Genomic DNA, 24770 nt, shown 5'->3' with positions numbered 1-24770 from the left:
TTGGTGTTTGATATTTTTTTACATTTATGTCATTTATCATGCGGGATCATAAACATTATATTTTAATAGTTTTGACATTTATGCATGATGGAGATACCAAATCTGTAATTTTTTTAAAATTGTTTTAATGTTTTTTGTAAAATTGGAAAATAAGGGTAATTTAAGTTTTTATTAGGGGAGGGGGTTTTATATAATTTTAGAAGCTTTTTTTATTAAATGTTTTACACTTTTTAAGTCCCCATAGGACTTTGATATGCAATCATTAGATTGCATTTACTGTATAATGCTATGCCTATGGCACAGCATTATACAGTGTGATCGGCTATCCACTGATATAGCCTGGCTAAGCCCACGCTACATCATTGGATAGGCGATCAACAGCAGGAGGCAGGTAAGGCGACCCTCCTCTGCCATTTTAGCTCATGGAACCGCCATGATCACGTTGCAGGAGTTCTGAAGATGACTCACTTTCACTGTAGACGCCATGATCGGGATCACCGCTGCCTGTCATTAACCCCTTAAGGACGCAGGGCGTACCGGTACGCCCCCGTTCCCCAATCCTTAAGGATTGAGGGCGTACCTGTACGCCTTGATCCCGCTAACGGGGTTTAAACTGTTCTCACAAGCGGAGAACGGGTTAAAACCTGTGGGTCCTGGTCACTAAGGGCAGCCAGGACCCACAGCTAATGCAGGGCACCGCCGATCGGGCCGATGCCTGGCATTAACCCTTTAGATGCAGCGATCAAAGTTGATTGCGGCATCTAAACTGAAAGGGAAACTATCTCGGCAGAAACTATCTCAACAGAATTGTGATGTACTGATCAGCTTACTGGATGACGGGAGGGTCCTTACCTGCCTCATCGTCCGATCAGCTATCTACTGCTCCATGTCCGCAGCAGGCTAGAGCAGCAGAGCGCCAGTAACACTGATCAATGCTATGCTATGGCATAGCATTGAACAGTGTATGCAATCAAAAGATTGCATGGTATAGCCCCATTTAGCCCCAAGGGGGCTAAAAAAAGAAGTAAAAAGTGTTAAAAAAATAAGAACATAAATGTGAATAAGCCCATCCCCCCCCCCCCAATAAAAATTTTAAGCACCCTTTTTTTTCTATTTTTTTAAATAAAAGAATGTAATAAAAAAAATAATCATATGTGGTACCGCCGGGTGCATAAATGTCTGAACTATTAAAATATAAGGTTAGCTAAACCGCACGGTCGATAGCGTACACGTAAAAAAAATACTAAAGTCCAAAATTGTGGATTTTTTTTTCACTTCACATACCATAAAAATATTAATTAAAAAACGATCAAAAAGTCCCATCAAAACAAAAATGGTACTGATAACAGTTACAGACCATGGTGCAAAAAATAAGCCCTCATATAGCCACATTGAAAAATAAAAAAGTTATAGGGGTCAGAAGATGACAATTTTAAACATACTAATTTTGGTGCATGTAGTAATAATTTTTTTTAAAGTAGTAAAATAAATAAAACCTACATAAATTGGATATTCTTGTAATCGTATGGACCTACAGAATAAAGATAATGTGTCATTTTAACCACAAAGTGCACTGCGTAGAAACGGAAGCCCTAAAAATTAGCAAAATGTTTTGTTTTTTCATTTTACGTCACAAATAAGGAAAAAAATTGACGCAGATTATGTTATAAAATAAGTATTGTCATTACAAAGTACAATTGGTGATGCAAAAAACAAGCCCTTATATGGTTCTGCAGGTGCAAAATTTAACGCATTATGATTTTTAGAAGATGAGGAGGAAAAAACTAAGAATTCCTTAAGGTGAAAATGAGTCCTAGCCAACACTCACTGTTCTATAGCGAGTGCAGCTCCTGCGCTTGCTTCAAAGCCGATTAAGGACTCAAGGCATACAGGTACGCCTTTGGTCCTTAAAGGGGTACTCCAGCCCTAGTACATCTTATCCCCTATCCAAAGGGCAGGGAATAAGATGTATGATCAAAGGGGTCCCACCGCTGGGGACCCCCGCAATCTGTCATTCCGCACCCACCTTTGTGAGCTCTCTGCAGTGATGGAGGCTCCAAGTGTGAAGCATGACAACAACGGGGCCGGAGTATTGTGACATCAAGACTCCGCCTCCGTGTGACGTCACGCCCTGCCCCCTCAATGCAAGTCTATGGGACTTTGATAGGGGATAAGTTTTTTAGCATGAGACTTATCCTTTAAGTACCAGAATTCAAGGGCGTACCTGTATGCCCTTCGTCCTTAACAGGTTAAAGAGGATCCATGGCCAACTCCAAAAATTTTGATTAAACTGTCATTAAATTGCATAGGATGCCCTGATTTTACAACTTTTTTACAGATTATTGATACCCCCTGCTGTTCCTGAGATATGAGGGTTTATAGATTTTCTGATTGTTCAGGAAATTTGTCAGATGGGTGTGACCTTAATTTAGAAAGCAAGAGTGACTATTGGGTTATGGCGAGATTATAAAGTCAGGGGGTGTAAACAATGTACATTGGGTTATGGCGGGATTATAGGGTCAGGGGTCGTGAATGTTGTAAATTGAGGGGCAAGTATGCCTAACACACACTTCTTGTGTTTGTCTTCTCTTGTCAGTTTGTGCATGCTTGAAAAGGGATAAAAAAAACACAGGGGGGTATCTGCTGGTGTGCCCTACACCACACTCAAGTGAGATATGCACCTCGTATAAGCGAAGGATGATAAATGCAGCGGTCGGCGTGAATGGGTTGGTTGCGATAGTTGGCTGCTGCACTCTTACAAGTATCGGACCCCAGTGCTGGGAACTGATAGTAATGGAGGACAGATAAGGCAGAAAAAAACTGGTTGGTGGAGGCGCTGCACAACTGTGATTATGAAGAGAGGACTCGAGCAGCACAGGACAATAAAACTTTTATTGGTACATTAGGGACAACGCGTTTCGGCATACACTCATGCCTTCCTCAGGTCCCCTTACAGTGCTAAAAAACATATAGACATATATGTACACCGCTGGGGGACCCCCGCAATCTGTCATTCCGCACCCACCTTTGTGAGCTCTCTGCAGTGATGGAGGCTCCAAGTGTGAAGCATGACAACCACGGGGCCGGAGTATTGTGACATCAAGACTCCGCCTCCGTGTGACGTCACGCCCTGCCCCCTCAATGCAAGTCTATGGGACTTTGATAGGGGATAAGTTTTTTAGCATGAGACTTATCCTTTAAGTACCAGAATTCAAGGGCGTACCTGTATGCCCTTCGTCCTTAACAGGTTAAAGAGGATCCATGGCCAACTCCAAAAATTTTGATTAAACTGTCATTAAATTGCATAGGATGCCCTGATTTTACAACTTTTTTACAGATTATTGATACCCCCTGCTGTTCCTGAGATATGAGGGTTTATAGATTTTCTGATTGTTCAGGAAATTTGTCAGATGGGTGTGACCTTAATTTAGAAAGCAAGAGTGACTATTGGGTTATGGCGAGATTATAAAGTCAGGGGGTGTAAACAATGTACATTGGGTTATGGCGGGATTATAGGGTCAGGGGTCGTGAATGTTGTAAATTGAGGGGCAAGTATGCCTAACACACACTTCTTGTGTTTGTCTTCTCTTGTCAGTTTGTGCATGCTTGAAAAGGGATAAAAAAAACACAGGGGGGTATCTGCTGGTGTGCCCTACACCACACTCAAGTGAGATATGCACCTCGTATAAGCGAAGGATGATAAATGCAGCGGTCGGCGTGAATGGGTTGGTTGCGATAGTTGGCTGCTGCACTCTTACAAGTATCGGACCCCAGTGCTGGGAACTGATAGTAATGGAGGACAGATAAGGCAGAAAAAAACTGGTTGGTGGAGGCGCTGCACAACTGTGATTATGAAGAGAGGACTCGAGCAGCACAGGACAATAAAACTTTTATTGGTACATTAGGGACAACGCGTTTCGGCATACACTCATGCCTTCCTCAGGTCCCCTTACAGTGCTAAAAAACATATAGACATATATGTACATGTATACACATAAGTATAAACATATATACAGAGTATAAGTTATAAGTGCAGAGATTGTGTAGAGGAAAACCAGTCATATATTTCCAAATACGTCATGAGGGTCAATGCAATGATATGTATACTGTATGTCTTATATTAAAAAACATGTCATGGTGTGCATAGGGCATTATGGCGGTATAAAAAAATATAGAATGCAATAAAAAAAGCATTGAAAGAAAACCTCAGTTCAGAAGGGTCAATGTGATGGAGTAATATGTCGCTATTTAAAGAGGTACAAAGCAGATAAAAGCAACAGGGTACTGTTTAAAAGAGTTGCAATACACATAAAATTACACAAATAAAAATATAAATACAAATACATTTCTGTGCGCTGGTGTTGAGTACTTGTGGAAGTACATGGGTTATTATGGCGTCGGTGTTATAGTATTAGTACTATCATCGCAGAATAGGGTGTCGATTTAAGGTGTAAACATATGATCCCTGATTAAAAAATGAGAAGGTGGACAATGTGGACTTACCCAAGTGTTTGCTGGGCTAGGTACTGTAGAGCTATGGGGTGGACAAAGCAGGGGTTAGATTACTGCATTAATTCTGGCCCTGAGTGAGGAGGTTTTCTCGCTTCTAGGGGAGGTGGATTATCTGGTTTAGGGGGTCCTGTATTCCTCTGTGCTGCCGCCGGCAGCTTTCCTCTAATCCATATAGTCTCTTAATTGTGTCAAGTTTAATCAGCTGCCCATCTGAACAAAATTGTGCTACTTGTATTAAAGGGGTACTCTGGGGAAGTGAATAAAAATAAAAATGGTGTGCATGTGAAGCCAGAGCTCTAGACCAGACAGAGATCACATGGTGTTGTCTTGAATGGTGGGGGCTAGGTCTCACTGAGGGATTTACACCAAGAACAGCAGGATCTGAGAATGACGTCTCTCTCTCACTCCCTGCATATAAGTGACAGCAGAAAGAGGGAAACTGCTCAATATAGCTAATGAATGATATTTAGACAAATACATAGCTTGTGAGAGGGAAAGGATGGGCTATGGGTTTAGTTCCTTGGAGTACCCCTTTAAACCCAATTTTTCCATATTGAAGTCCGGAGTGCAAGCAAATCCCTAAAGCAAACTCTCCTGCTCTGGACAGTTCCTGACATCGATAGAGGTGTCAGCAGGAAGCACTGTGGTCATACTGTGTCATACTCTGTAGTATACAGCAGCTGATAAGTGCTGGAAGGATACTTTTTTTTTTTTTTTTTTTTTTTTTTTAAATAGAAGTAATTTACAAATCTGATTAACTTTCTGTCATCAGATGATTTGAAAGAAATAAAAAAAATTCCCCCGGAGTACCCCTTTAATCTTAACCCAAGACTTATTAATGTTGATAATAGTAGGCCATTTACAGCATTCCTTCTGTGCAACTAAATTAGTTTCTAATAATTCTAACAAATGTTACCCCTCCAACTTTAAACAAATATTGAAACCAACTCTGCCCAACCTTACTAACTATAAACCTTAAAGGACATCTGTACTGCATGAATTTTACATATTCCTGTGCTCAGGCTACAAAAATAAACAAACTAAACATTAACTCACCTTCCTACGTTCCCCCGTTGCTCCGGTATCGGCCTCATGGTCCTCCGCTGTTATCCTTTTACTGCTTCCTGGGGACAGGAACATCACAGAGCCGTCAGCGTATCACTGGCCGCAGCGATGTCCCACCTCAGCCGGTGATAGGCTGAGCACACTGTCATGTAAGGAGCTCTGGCCGGCCCATTCCTAATTTGCCACTCCACCCTGTCGAAGGCTTTAGTCGCATCCAACAACAGAATGGAGCACCAAGGTCCATCCACCATCTGAACACCCGCAAATACCTGATGGATATTGTCAAATACAGATTTTGGTATAAATCCAGTTTGTTCCCCACTTACCAGAGATGAAATATGTGGTTTAAAGTGGTACTCCGTTGGAAATTTTTTATTTTTTTTTAAATCAACTGGTGCCAGAAAAGTTAAACAGATTTGTAAATCACTTCTATTAAAAAATCTAAATCCTTCCAGTTATTCCACTTATTAACTGTTGTATACTACAGAGGAAATTCTTTTCTTTTTTTTATTTATTTTCTGTCATGACCACAGTGCTCTCAGGAACTGTCCAGAGCATGAAAAAATCCACATAGCACACACATGCTAAACGCAAACGCATTTGCTAAACGCCAATTTTCCTCATTATTCTCCTAAACGTAAATTATCCTCATTATTCACGACCCCCCTTTTTTTGTTTAAAATATATTTTACTTTCGAACATTCCTTTTGATTTGCAATTATATTAACAAGAAGTTTATTTGGTTTACCACCTTCCTGAAATTTATTTTGTCCCAGAACGAAAGATAGTTTATTTTGAATTTTATTTTTTAGAAATTGTTTAACCCCTTGCCGCAGAACGCCATTTATAAACGGCGCTGTGGCATGGTAGGGTTATGAAGCGAGCTCAGGAGCTGAGCTCGCATCATACCAGCACGGTCCCAGCTGCTATCAGGACCCATGACTAATGCTGGACAATAAAGTTGATTGCCACGTCTAAAGTGAAAGTGAAAGCTTCCTGGCAGCTCAGTTGGGCTGATCGGGACCACCGCCGTGAAACCTCAGTGTTCCGATCAGCTAGGACGCACAAGGAGGGTCACTTACCTGCCTCCTCGGCGTCCGATCGTCGAATGACATCTCCGTGCCTGAGATCCAGGCAGGAGCAGTCAAGCGGTGATAACACTGATCAGTGCCTGTAATAAGTATCATGCATGTTATAGTCCCCTATGGGGGCTATAACATAGCAAAAAACTAAGAAAGTGAAAAAAAAAGTTAATAAAGATCATTTAACTCCTCCCCTAATAAAAGTTTGAATCACCCTCTTTTCTCATTTAAAAAAAAAAAACTGTGTAAATAAAAATAAACATATGTGGTATCGCCGCGTGCGTAAATGTCCAAACTATAAAAATATATTGTTAATTAACCGCACAGTTAATGGTGTTCACGCAAAAAAATTCCAAAGTCCAAAATAGCGTATGTTTGGTCACTTTTTATACCATGAAAAATGAATAAAAAGCAATCAAATAGTTAGCAAAAAAAAAAGGTGGCACAAAAAATAAGCCATCAAATGGATTTTTAGGAGCAAAATTGAAAGGGTTATGATTTTAAAAGGTAAGGAGGAAAAAACAAAAGTGCAAAAACGGAAAAACGCTCTGTCCTTAAGGGATTAAACACCTTTTTCTCCTCTAGTTGTAACAATATCTCAGGGGAAGGGTTATCTTACAACACTTTATAAAAGGGGTACATTATTTTTTATGTTTAATCAACTGGTGTCAGAAAGTTAAACAGATTTGTAAATTACATCTGTTAAAAAATATTAATCCTTCCAGTACTTATCAGCTGCCGTTATGATCCACAGGAAGTTATTTTCTTTTTGAATTTCCTTTCTGCCTGACTACAGTGCTCTCTGCTGACACCTCAGTCCATTTTCGGAACTGCCCAGAGCAGGATAGGTTTTCTATGGGGATTTGCTCCTACTCTGGACAGTTCCTAAAAGGGACAGAGGTGTCAGGCAGAAAGGAAATTTCAAAAAGAAAAGAACTTCCTGTGGATCATACAGCAGCTGATAAGTACTCGAAGGATTAAGATTTTTTAATAGAAGTAATTTACAAATCGGTCCTGCTTATCCTGAGGATTGCCATGCACTGGAGGCTCAGGTGTGTTTCCAAAGCCCCCATAGTGCCAGAACAATGGACCCCCCCCCCCCCCCTCACATGTGACCCCTTTTTGGAAACTACACCCCTCATGTAATGTAATAAGGGGTACAGTGAGCATTTATGCCACACAGGTATCTGACAAATTTTTGGAACAGTGGTCCGTGAAAATGAAAAATTAAATTTTTCATTTGCACAGCCCACTGTTCCAAAGATCTGTCAAACGCCAGTGGGGTGTAAATGCTCACTGCACCCCTTATTGAATTCTGTATTTTGCAAAATGGGGTCACATGTGGGGGGTCCACTGTTCTGGCACCATGGGGGGCTTTGGAAACGCACATGGCCCCTGACTTCCATTTCAAACAAATTCTCTCTCCAAAATCTCAATGGCGCTTCTCCTCTTCTGAGCATTGTAGCGCGCCAGCAGAGCACTTGACAACCACACATGGGGTATTTCCATACTCAGAAGAAATGGGGTTACAAATAAAATTTGGGGGTCATTTTCTCCTATTACCCCTTGTAAAAATGTAAAAAAATTTTGGGGAAAAGCATTTTAGTGAAAAAAATGTTTTTTTCATTTATACATCTGACTTTAACAAAAAGTTGTCAAACACCTGTGGGGTGTTAAGGCTGACTGGACCCCTTGTTACATTCCTCGAGGGGTGTAGTTTGCAAAATAGTATGGCATGTGTTTTTTTTTTTTTTTTTTTTCTGTTCTGGCACCATAGGGGCTTCCTAAATGCGACATGCCCCCCAAAAACCATTTCAGCTAAATTTGCTTTCCAAAAGCCAAATGTGTTTCTCTTCTGAGCATTGTAGTTTGTCCGCAGAGCATACTACGTCCCATCATGGGGTATCTCCATACTCAGAAGAGATGGGGTTACAAATTTTGGGGAGCATTTTCTCCCAAACTGAACTTTAGTGAAAAACTTTTTTTTTCATTTACACATCCGACTTTAATAAAAAGTTGTCAAACACCTGTGGGGTGTTAAGGCTCACTGGACCCCTTGTTACGTGCCTTCAGGGGTGTAGTTTCCAAAATAGTATGCAATGTGTGTTTTTTTTTTTTTTTGTATAGTACCTGTATAGTAATGTACACTACACACACTGCTATACACATGGGTAGGGGGGGGGGGGGTATGTGCAGATACCTTCTATAAACCCTAGGCCTAGGTTGCAATGCTCTGCAGTCTGCACATACCCCCCATGTGTATAGCAGTGTGTGTAGTGTACATTACTATACGGGTGGGGGTATATGTAGAGCATTGCATCCTAGTCTGTGCTACAAACTAGGGTGCAATGCTCTCCACATACGCCCACCTGTATAGGAATGTACATACAAGTTAGTTAGTGAGGGCAAAAGTTAGTGAGGGCAAAAGAGGGGCACCCCCCCTGCCAGAGAGAAGATGGAAATTCAGTGTGATCTGATATAAGCTGATTTTAAAAGAAATACAGAAGCTAGACACATAAAAGTTTTATGTACATGATCAGGATGAGGTACTGAGTAACATATAACTTTTTTTTTTCTGGGATAGGACAAGGAGAGTACACAGGCAAAAATGAAAATTAATATTCAGCAACATTCAGGCACTTATAAGGGTAATGAATAATCAGATCAATACGAGGCAGAAGCTGGGCCCTTCAGTTGTACAGTGTATGCAGAGCTGATATATAAAATTTACTATCCGCACCCCTTTCAGAACATGGACTTAACAGATATTACATCAAGTTCTAAAATAAATATGTTCATATTTATATTGTCTAAAGTGCCGCTGGTCTTTACCAGAGCCCACCACAAGGCAGGATGGGCTTGCTGCGGCAAGCAACACCCAGGTCGCTACCCACGACACGGCTCGACCACACAGGTAGCTGGGCAAGGCGAGGTACCGAAGGATAAGGCAGAAGTGCAGTCAAACGTAGCAGAAGGTCAAGGCAGGCAGCAAAGGTACGAAGTCTAATAACGTAGCGTAAGGTCTGGATACACAAGTAAGGCTAACAGGCTATACGGGTCACTTAATCTCAGGCTAGGGGCACTGAAGATCGGCAGGAAAGAGGGGGAGGAGCTGTCTGGGAGGAGGAGCTGGGGGAGGAGCTGTAGAGGAAGGACCAGGCACCAATTAGTGGTGCACTGGCCCTTTAAATCTAGAGAAGGTGCCGCGCGCACCCTAGAAGGCGAGGACATGCACACAGGGAAGCAGAGAGCCAGCCAGCGGCAAGTAATGAACGGGCCGCGATTCGCATGCGGGCGCATCCAGCAATGTGAATCCTGGTCCCGCCGGGAGAAGGAGGCGGCAGGCGCACACGGTCAGAGCGCAGGACCAGAGTGCTCGCCGTAACAGTACACCCCCCCCCCCCCTTTTGGTCTCCCCCTCTTTTTTGAGGACAAAAACCTGTGGATAAGGTCACGGTCTAGAATGTTGTCTTGCGGCTCCCAAGACCTTTCCTTTGGCCCAAATCCTTCCCAGTCCATAAGGAAAAAAACATTTTCCTCTGACAAACATGTAATCCAGAATTTCTTTGACGATATAAACATCGGAGGTACCAGACATGGGAGTAGTAGTGATGACTTTTTTAGAGAAGCGGTTATGGACAACAGATTTTAAGAGGGATACATGAAAAGAATTTGGGAGCCAGAGAGAGGAAGGAAGATGGAAAGAATAAGCTACAGGGTTTCAACGTTATTTGATCTTGTAAGGACCCAAATAGCGAGGACCCAGCTTATAACATGGTACCTTAAAGCGGATGAACTTGGAAGACAATCACACTTTGTCCCCTGGAGAGAATTCGGGATGAGGGCGTCTTTTCCTGTCCGCTTGCGATTTCATATCAGTGGCGGCATGCAGAATCGAGTCACGAGTCTTTCGCCAGATGGGGACGAAATTCCGCACTTGTTCATCGGCCATGGTAACTCCGGAGGAAGTGGATAAGGGTAGAGGAGGACGAGGATGAAGTCCATAGACCACAAAGAGGGGTGAAGACCCAGAGGATTCAGAATCCTTATGGTTGTACGAAAATTCGGCACAGGGTAGCAGATCGGCCCAGTCATTTTGACGAGCAGAAACAAAATGGCGGAGATAGTCTCCCAATAACTGGTTCACCATTTCGACCTGTCCATTGGATTGAGGGTGGTAACCCGAAGAAAAATCTAATTTAACTTGAAGACGTGAACAGAGAACCCTCCAAAACTTAGAGACAAGCTGGACTCCTCGGTTGGAGACAATAGAGGAGGACAATCCATGCAGGCGGAAGACATGGCAGAGGAACAATTGGTGCAGAGGGTAATCCCGGTAGAGGCACAAAATGAGCCGTTTTAGAGAATCCGTCCACAACAACCCAAATGACTGTATTTCCGCCATAAGAGGGAAGGTCAGTAATAAAGTCCATTGCAATATCGGTCCAGGGCTGCTCTGGAACTGGCAAAGGATGTAGTAGACCAGCAGGCTTGGAACGGGGGGTCTTGTCCCAGGCACAAACTGAACAAGATCGGACAAAATCAAAAACAACCTGTTTTAGAGTAGACCACCAATACTGTCGGGCGATGAGATGTATGGACTTATGAATTCCAGCATGACCAGCCAGTAGAGAGGAATGACCCCAATACAGGACTCAAAATCTTAAATGGTGAGGTACTTAAGTCTTCCCTGGTGGCAAGTGCTGAAGACACTCTGGTGCTGCTGAGATGAAACGATCAGGGGAAATAATAGGTTGAGAATGTGATTCAAGACAGTGAACATCAGAGGATCTGGACAGAGCGTCAGCACGAAGATTCTTCTCTGCAGGACGGAAGTGGATTAAGAAGTTAAATCTGGAGAAGAACAGAGCCTGTCGAAGGTTGAGGCGATGGGCAGACTGGAGATAGAGCAAGTTCTTGTGGTCGGAATAGATAGTAAGCTGGGTGTACAGAGCCTTCCAAGAGGTGACGCCATTTTTCTAAAGCCAACTTAATGGGCAAGAGCTCGCGATCTCAGATGGTATAATTTCTCTCCGCAGGGGAGAAGGTTTTAGAGAAAAATCTGCAGATTAAAGTTCTCTCCTTAGAAGACTTTTGCGTTAACACTGCACCTGCTCCAACTGACGAAGCATCCACTTTCTAGATGAATGGCTTGCTAGAATCAGGTCTCGAACAGGAGCCGAAGCGAAGGCGGACTATAACTGTTTGAAAGCTTCTTCAGCCTCAGGAGTCCGAACTCTTGGATTAGCAGTCTTCTTAGTAAGTGTTACGCCTAGCGCTCCGGGTCCCCGCTCCTCCCCGGAGCGCTTACGGCGTCTCTCTCTCCGCAGCGCCCCGGTCGGTCCCGCTGACCGGGAGCGCTGCACTGTCATGGCCGTCGGGGATGCGATTCGCACAGTGGGACGCGCCCGCTCGCGAATCGCATCCCAGGTCACTTACCTGTCCCGGTCCCCTGCTGTCATGTGCTGGCGCGCGCGGCTCCGCTCTCTAGGGCGCGCGCGCGCCAGCTCCCTGAGACTTAAAGGGCCAGTGCACCAATGATTGGTGCCTGGCCCAATTAGCTTAATTGGCTTCCACCTGCTCCCAGACTATATCTGATCTCTGCCCCTGCACTCCCCTGCCGGATCTTGTTGCCTTAGTGCCTAGAGAAAGCGTTTACTGTGTTTGTCCATACTGTGTACTTGACCTCCTGCTATTGCCATATTGACTACGATTCTTGCTGCCTGCCCCGACCTTCTGCTACGTCCGACCTTGCTCTTGTCTTCTCCCTTGTACCGCGCCTTCTTCAGCAGTCAGAGAGGTTGAGCCGTTGCTAGTGGATACGACCTGGTTGCTACCGCCGCTGCAAGACCATCCCGCTTTGCGGCGGGCTCTGGTGAAAACCAGTAGCAGCTTAGAACCGGTCCACTAGCACGGTCCATGCCAATCCCTCTCTGGCACAGAGGATCCACCTCCAGCCTGCCGAATCGTGACAGTATATCCGGCCATGGATCCCGCTGAGGTTCCCCTGCCAGCTATCTCTGACCTCACCACGGTGGTCGCCCAGCAATCCCGACAGATCGCCCATCTAACTCACCAGCTGTCGGAAGTGTCCACCATGGTGCAGCAACTTCAGTCGCAACTTCTGCCTCTGCTACAGCAGCAACCATCTCCTCCGCCAGCTCCTGCACCTCTTCCGCAGCGAGTGGCCACTCCTCGCCTCCGCTTGTCCCTGCCGGACAAATTTGATGGGGACTCTAAGTTTTGCCGTGGCTTTCTTTCACAATGTTCCCTGCACTTGGAGATGATGTCGGACCAGTTTCCTACTGAAAGGTCTAAGATGGCTTTCGTAGTCAGTCTTCTGTCTGGGAAAGCTCTGTCATGGGCCACATCGCTCTGGGACCGCGATGACCCCGTCACTGCCTCTGTACACTCCTTCTTCTCGGAAATTCGAAGTGTCTTTGAGGAACCTGCCCGAGCCTCTTCTGCTGAGACTGCCCTGCTGAACCTGGTCCAGGGTAATTCTTCCGTTGGCGAGTACGCCATACAATTCCGTACTCTTGCTTCTGAACTATCCTGGAATAATGAGGCCCTCTGCGCGACCTTTAAAAAAGGCCTATCCAGCAACATTAAAGATGTTCTGGCCGCACGAGAAATTCCTGCTAACCTGCATGAACTCATTCATCTAGCCACTCGCATTGACATGCGTTTTTCTGAGAGACATCAAGAGCTCCGCCAGGAAAAAGACTTAGATCTCTGGGCACCTCTCCCACAGTCTCCGTTGCAATCTACGCCTAGGCCTCCCGCCGAGGAGGCCATGCAAGTGGATCGGTCTCGCCTGACCCAGGAGGAGAGGAATCGCCGTAGGGAAGAAAATCTTTGTCTGTACTGTGCCAGTACCGAACATTTCTTGGTGGATTGCCCTATCCGTCCTCCACGTCTGGGAGACGCACGCTCGCACCCAGCTCTCGTGGGTGTGGCGTCTCTTGATTCAAAGTCGGCTTCTCCACGTCTCACGGTGCCCGTGCGGATTTCTCCTTCAGCCAACTCCTCCCTCTCAGCCGTGGCCTGCCTGGACTCTGGTGCCTCTGGGAATTTTATTCGGGATTCCTTGGTGAATAAATTCCGCATCCCGGTGACCCGTCTCGTCAAGCCACTCTACATTTCCGCGGTCAACGGAGTCAGGTTGGATTGCACCGTGCGTTACCGCACGGAGCCCCTCCTAATGTGCATCGGACCTCATCACGAAAAAATTGAGTTTTTGGTCCTCTCCAATTGTACTTCCGAAATTCTCCTTGGACTACCCTGGCTTCAACACCATTCCCCAACCCTGGATTGGTCCACAGGGGAGATCAAGAGCTGGGGTACCTCTTGTTTCAAGGACTGCCTTAAACCGGTTCCCAGTACTCCCTGCCGTGACCCTGTGGTTCCCCCTGTATCCGGTCTCCCTAAGGTCTTTATGGACTCTGCCTGCCATAAGAAGTGCCTCTCCCCCCCTCCCAGTCCAGTCAGGCAAGCCTCGGTGCCTCCTCATGGCCCCCGTCCTGGTGTCACACTGCCCCGTGCCAGGCCTCGCCTTCTGCCCTCCCTCCCCATTCCCACTCCTGCCGTACTGCCTGCCGTTGAGGAAACTCTCCATTCTTTCCCGGTGTCCTCATCCCAGGGGAGGCAGATACCGGACAAAGAGAAGGGGAGACCTAAGGGGGGGGGGTACTGTTACGCCTAGCGCTCCGGGTCCCCGCTCCTCCCCGGAGCGCTTACGGCGTCTCTCTCTCCGCAGCGCCCCGGTCCCGCTGACCGGGAGCGCTGCACTGTCATGGCCGTCGGGGATGCGATTCGCACAGTGGGACGCGCCCGCTCGCGAATCGCATCCCAGGTCACTTACCCGTCCCGGTCCCCTGCTGTCATGTGCTGGCGCGCGCGGCTCCGCTCTCTAGGGCGCGCGCGCGCCAGCTCCCTGAGACTTAAAGGGCCAGTGCACCAATGATTGGTGCCTGGCCCAATTAGCTTAATTGGCTTCCACCTGCTCCCAGACTATATCTGATCTCTGCCCCTGCACTCCCCTGCCGGATCTTGTTGCCTTAGTGCCTAGAGAAAGCGTTTACTGTGTTTGTCCATACTGTGTACTTGACCTCCTGCTATTGCCATATTGACTACGATTCTTGCTGCCTGCCCCGACCTTCTGCTACGTCCGACCTTGCTCTTGTCTTCTCCCTTGTACCGCGCCTTCTTCAGCAGTCAGAGAGGTTGAGCCGTTGCTAGTGGATACGACCTGGTTGCTACCGCCGCTGCAAGACCATCCCGCTTTGCGGCGGGCTCTGGTGAAAACCAGTAGCAGCTTAGAACCGGTCCACTAGCACGGTCCACGCCAATCCCTCTCTGGCACAGAGGATCCACCTCCAGCCTGCCGAATCGTGACAGTAAGCGAGACGATGGGGGCTACCAGAGTGGAGTAGTGAGGAATTAATTGCCGATGTTAATTGGAAAGCCGAGGAAGCGCTGAATTGCTTTCAAACCCGAAGGTTGAAGCCAGTCCAGTACTGCGGACAGCTTGTTGGGATCCATTTGTAAACCTTGACTGGTAATAATATGCCCCAAAAATGGAAGGCTGTTTTGATCAAAAGTACATTTCTCTAGTTTAGCGTAGAGATGATTTTGACGGAGACGCTGTTACACTTGGCAGAGGTGAGAACGATGAGGCTGGATATTGGGCGAGTAGATGAGTATGTCATCCAAATAAACAACAACTCAGTGCCAAACTCCTGGAAGACTGCTGAAGCATTGCAGAGTCCTAATGGCATCACTAGATACTCAAAATATCTGCCACGAGTATTAAATGCGGTTTTCCATTTGTCCCCTTCTCGTATATGAATTAAATTATAGGCCCCACGAAGATCCAATTTAGAGAAGATTTTAGGCACCTCGCAGATGATCAAATAACTCTGAGATTAAAGGAAATGGGTAGCGGTTCTTTACTGTAATTTTATTCAAGCCTCGGTAGTCGATGCAAGGTCGCAAAGACCAGTCTTTTTTTTCCACGAAGAAGAAGCCGGCTCCGGCAGGGGAAGAAGACTTCCTGATAAATACCTTCTGAAGGTTCTCCTGGACGTAATTAGACATTGCCAGAGTTTCAGGAACAGACAAAGGGTAGATTCTGCCCCTGGGAGGTGTGGTGCCAGGTAGCAAGTCAATGGGACAATCGTAGGGACGATGTGGTGGTAACACTTCGGCTTGCTTTTCACTGAAGACATCAGCATAGTCCTGAAGGAACAAAGGCAAACCAGGCAGAGGAAAGATGATGGTTCCAATTTTGACATACGTGTGTGAATACAGTGGTTGTTGCAATGCCGACCCCAGAGAAGAACTTCTCCAGTTTTCCAATCCAGCTGCGGAGCATGGAGTTACAACTAAGATAGGCCAAGCAAGAGAGGAGAAGTACAATGATGGAGAACATAGAAGGACAAGTTCTCCTTATGCAGAACTCTGACCTGTATAGACAACAGTTCTGTGCGGTATAGCACAGTACAGTACAGTCTTTCACCATTGACTGTTGAGATGTACAAAGGCTTTAACAGGTGAGACACTGGCAGACGATGTCTCTGTACTAAGGAAGCATCAATAAAATTTCCCGCGGAGCCTGAGTCCAGAAAGGTAAAAACTGAGATGATCTCTTTGGAGGGTAGGAAAAGCTGGACCGTCAAATTTAAGCGTGGAGAGATGGTATTCACACCTAGGGAGGCTTCTCCTGCAAACCCTAGGTGCGAGAGTTTCCCTGTGACTGAGGACGGAGAGGACAAACTTTGAGGAAGCGATCTGCACTGGCTAAGTATAGGCATAGATTCTCGGTTCGTCGGCGAGTTCTTTCCTGCAGGGTCAGGCGAGACCGATCCACCTGCATAGCTTCCATTGCGGGAAGCAAGCGAGAAGGTTGCGGTGGTTGCTAGAAGACAGGTGCCAGACTAGGAAAGTGCTGAGGTCGTGCAGACTCCCTTTCTTGGCCTAGTTCCTCATGTCGCTCTGAGAAACGGGTATAAATCCGGGATGCCAACTGTATAAGCTCATTCAGATTAGATGACAATTCCCGGGCAGTGAGGAAATCCTTGATTTTACTTGATAATCCTCTCTTGAAGGTGGCACAAAGAGCTTCATCATTCCGTGATAACTCCGATGCCAGGGTACGAAATCGAATGGCATACTCGCCCACTGAGGAGTTGCCCCAAGTAAGACTCAGCAATGCGGTCTCAGCAGAGGAAGCTCGAGCAGGTTCTTCCAAGACACCCCGAAATTCCGTCAGAAACGCGTGGAGATTGGTTGTGAGAGCATCACTGCGATCCCACAGTGGAGTTGCCCAGGCCAAAGCCCTTCCAGTTAAAAGACTGAGGATGAAGACCACCTTTGCTTGTTCCGTAGGGAACTGATCCACCATGAGTTCAGTGTGCAAGGAGCACTGAGTCACGAAGCCACGACGGGACTTGGGATCCCCCTCATATTTCTCGGGAAGAGACAGGCAGAGTTTTACTCCGGAGAGGACTGCAGGAGCAAGAGGTGACACCGGAGCAGGAGGAGGCTGTGGCAGTTGTTGTTGTGCAGTGAGTAATTGCTGCATCATGGCTGACAACTGGCTCAACTGCTGTGCCTGCTGGGCCAACTGCTGTGACTGGAGCATCACAATGGAAGCGAGATCTGGACTATCAGGCAGAGGAACCCCAGCGGGATCCATTGCCACAAATGAAGCTGGATGTGGATCTTCTAACTTGTGTGGCTGATGACTCGGACCGTATCGGGGAGCGGAGTCTAAGGTGCCGTGGGTCTTCACCAGAGCAAGACAGGATGGGCTTGCTGCAGCAGGCAACACCCAGTTTGCTACCCCCCGACACGGCTCGACCATACAGGTAGCTGGGCAAGGCGAGGTACCGAAGGATAAGGCAGTAGCACAGTCAAACGTACCAGAAGGTCAAAGCAGGCAGCAAAGGTGCGAACTCTAATAAGGTAGCGGAAGGTCTGGGTACACGGGCAAGGCTAACAGGCTATATGGGTCACTTAATCTCAGGCTAGGGGCACTGAAAATCCGGCAGGAGCTGGCTTAAATAATGAAGAGAAAGGACCAGACACCAATTAGTGGTGGACTGGACCTTTAAATCTAGAGAAGGTGCTGCGCCCGCCCTAGGAGGTGGGGGCATGCACGCAAGAAAGCAGAGAGCCGGACAGCAGCAGGTAATGAACGGGCCGCGATTCGCATGCGGGCACGTCCCGCAATGCAAATCGCGATCCCGCTGGGAGAAGGAGGCGGCAGAGCTCGTGACAGATCTGCATCCTCTATGACTTGATAGGAAACAAAAAATAAACATACAAGCTTATCATATCATTCTTATTGGAGATAAATGTCAATAAGGACTCCCACTTTGACTTGCACTAAGTTATCCATGCCTTAGATATGATAAAATTTGTTTGTATGCCTCCAGACAATCTCGGATTTTAGTTACCTATTCAGGAATTCTCTCAGCATAATTTTCCATAGCCCCTGTCGGAACAATATCCCTAGATGTATTACTGGATTAAATGGCTTTTGTAATCATGAGTGTTAGAGCCCTATATGTACAGTACATTATTCAGGATACATTATTCAGACCACGGATTAGCGATGGCCCACTTGTATAGAGACCATATACACAGACCCAGTAGCATTGGAATGAATTTTCCATACCTCAAATGTTGAAAACCTAGTGTTTGCCCACACCTACTTTTATGAATCAGTTTTTTTTTAAATCAGATATTTTTTATTGAAGTTTTAAACATTCTTTTTTTTTTTTACAAACAGTTCACATACAATAACCCCCCCCCACCCCACCCCACCCCACCCACCTAACAAACAAACATTCCGTCTCTCCCCTTTGCAAATACACACTTGTAGTTAACTAGAGGTTTAACAATACTTTTATCCCGATGGGCATACTCCCTCACACCTTATACACATAACCACAGCAAGCGGTACCTACAAACAATCCAACAAATCCACCAGAGAAAAGTAGACAGAGAAGGGAGGGCACGGAAAATAGCAAAGCCACATCCACAGAACCTCAACATTCAAGTCATTCACACTACGTCCAGTACAGTCTGAGGGCATACAAGCATTTAAGAATCAGTCGTCGGAGGGTCAAAATGGCGTACCCAGGGTCCCCAAATACCATAAAATTTCCTTTCAACCTTACGCTTGATATATATCCCTTTCTCCATGCGCACTATCAGCTTTATTCTTTTAATAAGATCAGCTACTCCCGGGGGAGACGTCTGATCCAGAACTGCGCAATTAGTTTCCTAGCTTGATACAGCACACATAAGATCCCCACTTCTCTCATGGAAGGTTCCCAATCACCTCCAATAAGGCCAAGTAAGCATACCTTAGGTTCTTTATGCAGTGGAATCCCATAAACAACCTTAATAAGATGTATCACAGCAGTCCATTAGGAAGTTAAAATAGGGCACGCCCACATCATATGTAGTAGGTGAGCCTCCAACTTACCACACCTAGGGCAGGCAGTCGGACCGAACACCAACATTATGTAAAAACAGTGGGGTTTTATACACCCTGTGCAAAAAGAACAACTGTGATAGTCTATTAGACTCTGACAGGGACAATGACAGGGTAAGCGACAGAACTATAGACCATTCCTAGTCACTCAATCCACCAAGGTTTCTCTCCCACTTAGCTCGGACTGTTAAGGGAAAACGTTCATGGTAAAAACCTAAGAGTTCACCATATAGCCGAGAAATAATTCCGCAGATTCCCTTTTCATAATTACTGATTCTAGGACCCTGTTAGTTTGTACCTCCATCAGCCGCATCCGATTCTGAGAATCATACACATGACGGAGTTGCAGGTAACGATAAAATGAGGAGTGCGGTAGAGTGAACTCTTCCTGCAGGTCCTCAAAAGAACGGACTACCCCTGTACAGCTAACTGCCCCACTTCACACAGTCCTTTTCTCTCCCAATAACCAGCGTCCGCAAAAGAATAAAAAGCTGGCAAGCCCGGGTTACGCCACAGCGGTGTACATGACATAAAACTCGTAAGACCCAATAACTTTCGCGTATGGCCCCAGAGCTTGCAAAGGAGCTGGGTAGTGGGAGAAGAATCCGGAGGTCTGGTCAGGGCTCCAATTTCCAGAATATGTAGTGGCACTCTTCCTCCATGCTTAGCCATAAATAAGCGACCCGTAGGACCCAGTAAGGACGTCTTTGCCCACCCTCTAACCTGATGTAATTGCGAGGCGAGATAATACAACCAAGGATTAGGTAGCGCCAACCCACTCAAAGTTTTGCCCCTTTGTAATGTCTCAAGTTTGATCCTAGCAGTCGCCCCCCCACACCAATTGTGTGAAAAGCCGTTGTATTCTATGAAAGTAAGTCATTGCTTTCCACACTGATGAGTTCTGCAGCACATATAATAACTGCGGCATGAGCACCATTTTTATTAGATTAGTCCGGCCAACCACTGAGATCGGCAATTTACACCAGACAGCTACCTTCTGAGAACTCTTTTTCCAGCAGGGGTGTCAGGTTCCGGGGTATAAAATCATGCAAAAAGGGTGTGATGTTAATACCTAAGTATTTTAATTCCTTAACCACCTGAATGTTAGAGAGGGCTATCTGAGGAATACTAGGCAAAGGATCCAAGGGCAGCAGAACCGACTTATCCCAATTAATGAGCAGGTCAGAATATGCACCAAACTCGGTAATAATAGACATAGCAGAGGTCAAAGACCTAGCGGTATCACCCAAAAACAGTAACATGTCCTCTGCGTAGAGCGCTACTCTCTCGTCCATGGAGCCATAACGGAATCCAATTATATCTGGTGAGGATCTCAGGAGACAAGCCAGCGGTTCAATAGCTAGTGCAAAGAGTAAAGGCGACAGGGGACACCCCTGCCGAGTACCTCTCCGCAACTCAAATGATGGGGACATCCGTCCATTAACTCGAAGACAGACAGTCGGACACTGATAGAGGAGTTTAACATAAGAAAGAAACCTGGGTCCGAACCCCATAGCGCCCAGCACTCTCCACAGATAGTTCCAATCAACGCTATCAAATGCTTTGGCAGCGTCCAATGAAAAAATAGATCTTGCCCCCGCGCCCTCCTGAGTCATCTGCAGATTAAGATACACTCTCCTAATATTATCCACCGTAGATTTACCCGGCATAAAGCCAGTCTGATCCCCATGGACTAAAGATAATACAACTTTAACTAGTCTGTTAGCAAGTACTTGGGCCAGCAACTTCACATCGGCACACAGTAATGATATTGGCCTGTAAGAACCTGCGCACAATGGGTCCTTTCCTGGTTTAAGTAAGAGTACTACAATGGCCTCCATCATGGAGCGAGGCAAAGAGCCTTCCAAAGCCGCTGACCCGATCACTCGCAACAGCTGGGGCAGGAGTCTTCCTGAGAATGTTTTATACACCTCACTCGGAAGGCCATCCGGGCCCAGGGCTTTTTCATTAACAGCGTCTTTCAGAGCTAGTTCCAATTCCTCCAGAGAGATGGGCGAGTCCAGCTCGTCCCTCTGCTCCGGAGAAAGGGAAGGAAGTGACGCCCTGCCAACATATACCGCCAAGGCCTCCTCAGTACAAGAGGTCTTGGAAGAGTAAGCATCCTTATAAAAGTCAACCATCACCCCCAAGATCTCTCCGTCCTAGGTGACCTCTCTCCCCCGACCATCCCTCAAACAGCCAATATACACAACCCCCTGCTGGGCTTGAGCAATGGAGGCCAATAATTTACCCGTACCCTCCCCACACTCAAAGTAGCGCTGCTTGGTAAAAAAACCTCTTATGTTCGGCCGTCTCCTCCAAGTATTGAGTATAGGCACCCTGCGCCCTCAGCCACACTTCCTCCGCTCCAGGAGTAGGGTGCAAAGCTAGATTCAGCTTCAGCAACAGACAATGTCAACTTCTCACCCCGCTTATGAATCTGTTTAGTATCTGTACACATATATAGATGTGTTTTGGATTTTGAGTTTCCTTCAAGGTTAGATCTTGTTCACACAGTGGTGTGCCCCTAGCTTGCAGTCTATTTGGATTTGGTATTTATGTCCCTCCATGAATGGAGTTTGGGTTTGTAGTGTTTTCCAGTTTCTCCTATGGTTAGATACATTTCCTGTACTTCACTTTGTCCTAAACATAGGAGTCAGTTTGCTTTGTATCTAGATTCATAAACATCAGAAGAAAAAGCCGCACTCACCAGTCCTGGGACAAGGAAGCTTTAATCTGGAACATACATAACATGGTGCGTAAATACAGATACAGCTCCAAACAGCAGCAGGTCAGAATAGCGGGCAAGTGGAACACAGGTGCAGGGGCGTGAACAGGGGCAACAAATCGTTTTGCGTCCATTAGTGATGTCAATTCATCCGGCCTCGTCACTAATTGACGTGAAATGATTTGTTGCCCCTGTTCACACCCCTGCACCTGTGTTCCACTCACCTGCTATTCTGACCTGCTTCTTTTTGGAGCTGTATCTGCATTTACGCACCATGTAATGTATGTTCCAAATTAAAGTTTCCTTGTTCCCAAGACCGGTGAGTGTTGCTTTTTTTTTATGTTTTATGAATCTACTTGGATTATGTTGCCACTGCACTCCATACTCTGAGAACTGGGTCAGCAAGCAGTAGTCCTTCAGTGTTCTACAGCTTTAGTCCGAAGTGGTGCCGTAATTGCTGTTTTTCTTTTGTTTTATGCTTTGTATCTAGTTTTGTATTAGTTTTATGTATCCTGTTCTTCGTCCGTGTTCAGACCTATGGGTCTTTGTGTGTTTGTTTTTTCCTTGTCATTCTGGTATTTGCTGGTCCTTGAGTTATATAGTGTCTATCTTTAGTCTGCCGCATGTTATTCCTAGTTTACCTGTCTAGTTCATATTTCATATCTGCCATTTATTTTGTGTTGGTTTTTAGGTTGTAGTCTATGCGCTAAATTCCTGTTTCATGTTGCCTGATGTCTTCTTTGTGCTACTTTGTATTCCTGGTGACCTGTACAGTATTGTTTATTATGATGAATATGACTGGGACTGGTGCCCAGTTGTTCGATGCCAATAGGGTGGTTGAGCAAGTAGGAAGGAAAAGAGGTTCAGGGTCAGTTAAGGGCTCATTCTTCCCTGCTCTATGCGACGATATGTGAAGCAAAATTGACGCTTCATTATGCATCATGACACCTTGACTATAACATTGCCCATAGCCTGTCACTCCCGTTGTTAAAATTAAGTTCACGCTTATCTGATTGATTCCCTAAATCATCAGAAAAATTAAAAACCCACATATCACTGGAATGGAAGGGTGTATGAAGAAACTGTGAAAATATTTGTGATCAGGGTATCCTAAGCTATTTAATGATAATGACAAACGTATTTTCTTAGTTTGGCTACAGGTCCTCTTTAAAGAAACTAAGAAAGCTTGTGACCATCAATTTTCTTTCTGCTGATCATATACTCAACTGTAACTGAAAATATATGCATGCATTGTATGCGAATACAGTTTATATATCTGTCATTCATGGTAAAACAAGGTAACTTTTTGGTATTTCACAGAATATGTTTGGATGTATCTTTCTGCCATAGACCATAAATGGCTGGGAAGTGCAAGTGTTGTATTCTCATCTCTTTTGCATTTCGTGACATCTAGCCCTGAAATCTCTTTCAGCCTCCTATCTTCTGGTGGAGGAAACCGCAGAACTGCTAATGTGGTGGCCCAGGGATTTGCAAATCTTTTTATTTTGGATAAGAAGTGTCTAAGTGAAATTTTGATTCACTATCCAGATTCAAAGAAGCTGCTTACAAAGAAAGCCAAGTAGGTTATGTTTATTATTGTTTTATTTTGCTAAATTTGAACAATAATTTCTAATAAACAAATGTCTCAGTACCAACTTATAAGGTATGTAGTGGAAACATTATGCAGCATAATGATATCCACTACATACCTTATAAGCCTTGAAAAAAAAATTGATAGAAGGTACTGTACACTTCAATGGGAATCAATTTATTTTGCTAAGACTTTCTAGTAAACCTGCAATATTGTTTTTTTTACACAGTAGCAACTGAAAACTCCATGACACTACTGTGAGCAGTGAAGGTGACCTACAGTATTTGGCCATTTTGTTCTCTAATGTGAAAAACCTAAAAAGCAGACAACATGGCTGGTGCATGGCTGCACTCACAAATGAATTTTCATCTGTGCTTTAATGACTCCATAACATGGGGTACAACGCACAAACGGGTGCTATCACAGGACTGTCGACATATGTTTTGCGCCTTTAGCGCATCATCTGACTCCTGTAACTAAACCCCTACACCTTCATTCCTTAAATACATGTCTACGACACTCACCTGAAGGATTGATTGCGATACCGGATCATGCTTCCTTTCCGCTCCACGCTCCGTGTCCATGCCAGGTGCCCTCTGTGAAAACCGGAAGTCGCCGAGCCCGGTCAGTCACATGATCCGGCTCCTGTCAGTGTCATTGCGTCCCACGCCGAGAGGTGTAACCTCTCGCGTGAGACAGCGCCGGTGTCACTGAAGTGCTGAACACATGACTCCCGTTGCTCAGCAACCGCCGGGACGCCACAGCTCCAGGCAGCACTTCGCAGCGTTTCCGGGGGATGCAATACCGACATATGTCAAATATAACCACATTGGTACAGAAAATTAGGGGATAGAACTATTACTTACATCTTAAGAGAGTATACGGACTATGTACATTTTCAATAGAAAAAGAAGGTAATAAAAACTAAGCAGCGAAGTGAAATCACAAACTTACAAAAATACTGACATGTCGGTTTTATCATTAAGGCCAGGAGGACCCATTGCATCAGTTCTTAGTATCCACCTTGCTTCTTGTAGGAGAAGAGCTTTATTTCTATCTCCCCATTATAGGGGCTATTCACTATCTCCAATCCTGTGAATACCAAAACATTTGGCTACTGTCTAATGTCTTTTAAAAACAACACCATACCTGTCCTCAGGTTGTGAATATACCTTGATTCCATTCACTCCAATGCAATTGAGATGCAATACCAAACACAACCTGAGGACAGGTGTGCTGCTGTTTTTTTTTTTTATAATACATCACCATTTAATAGAACACATT

At 45.4% G+C, this 24770-nt stretch overlaps 1 protein-coding gene across 8 annotated transcripts in view; it reads left to right on the top strand.

The window, feature by feature from the left end:
* Nucleotides 1-24770, top strand: part of CNGB3 (cyclic nucleotide gated channel subunit beta 3) — a 385692-nt gene that overhangs the window by 312488 nt on the left and 48434 nt on the right. For all 8 annotated transcript variants that reach the window (XM_056522291.1, XM_056522294.1, XM_056522292.1 and 5 more), the window contains one exon: nucleotides 23328-23474. In XM_056522291.1, coding sequence (XP_056378266.1) covers nucleotides 23328-23474 — 147 coding nt within the window. The remainder of the gene's footprint in view (nucleotides 1-23327; nucleotides 23475-24770) is intronic.

The sequence above is a fragment of the Hyla sarda genome, chromosome 5, assembly GCF_029499605.1.
Source record: "Hyla sarda isolate aHylSar1 chromosome 5, aHylSar1.hap1, whole genome shotgun sequence".
Taxonomy (NCBI): Eukaryota; Metazoa; Chordata; class Amphibia; order Anura; family Hylidae; genus Hyla; species Hyla sarda.
This window is presented reverse-complemented; position numbering and strand designations above follow the sequence as displayed.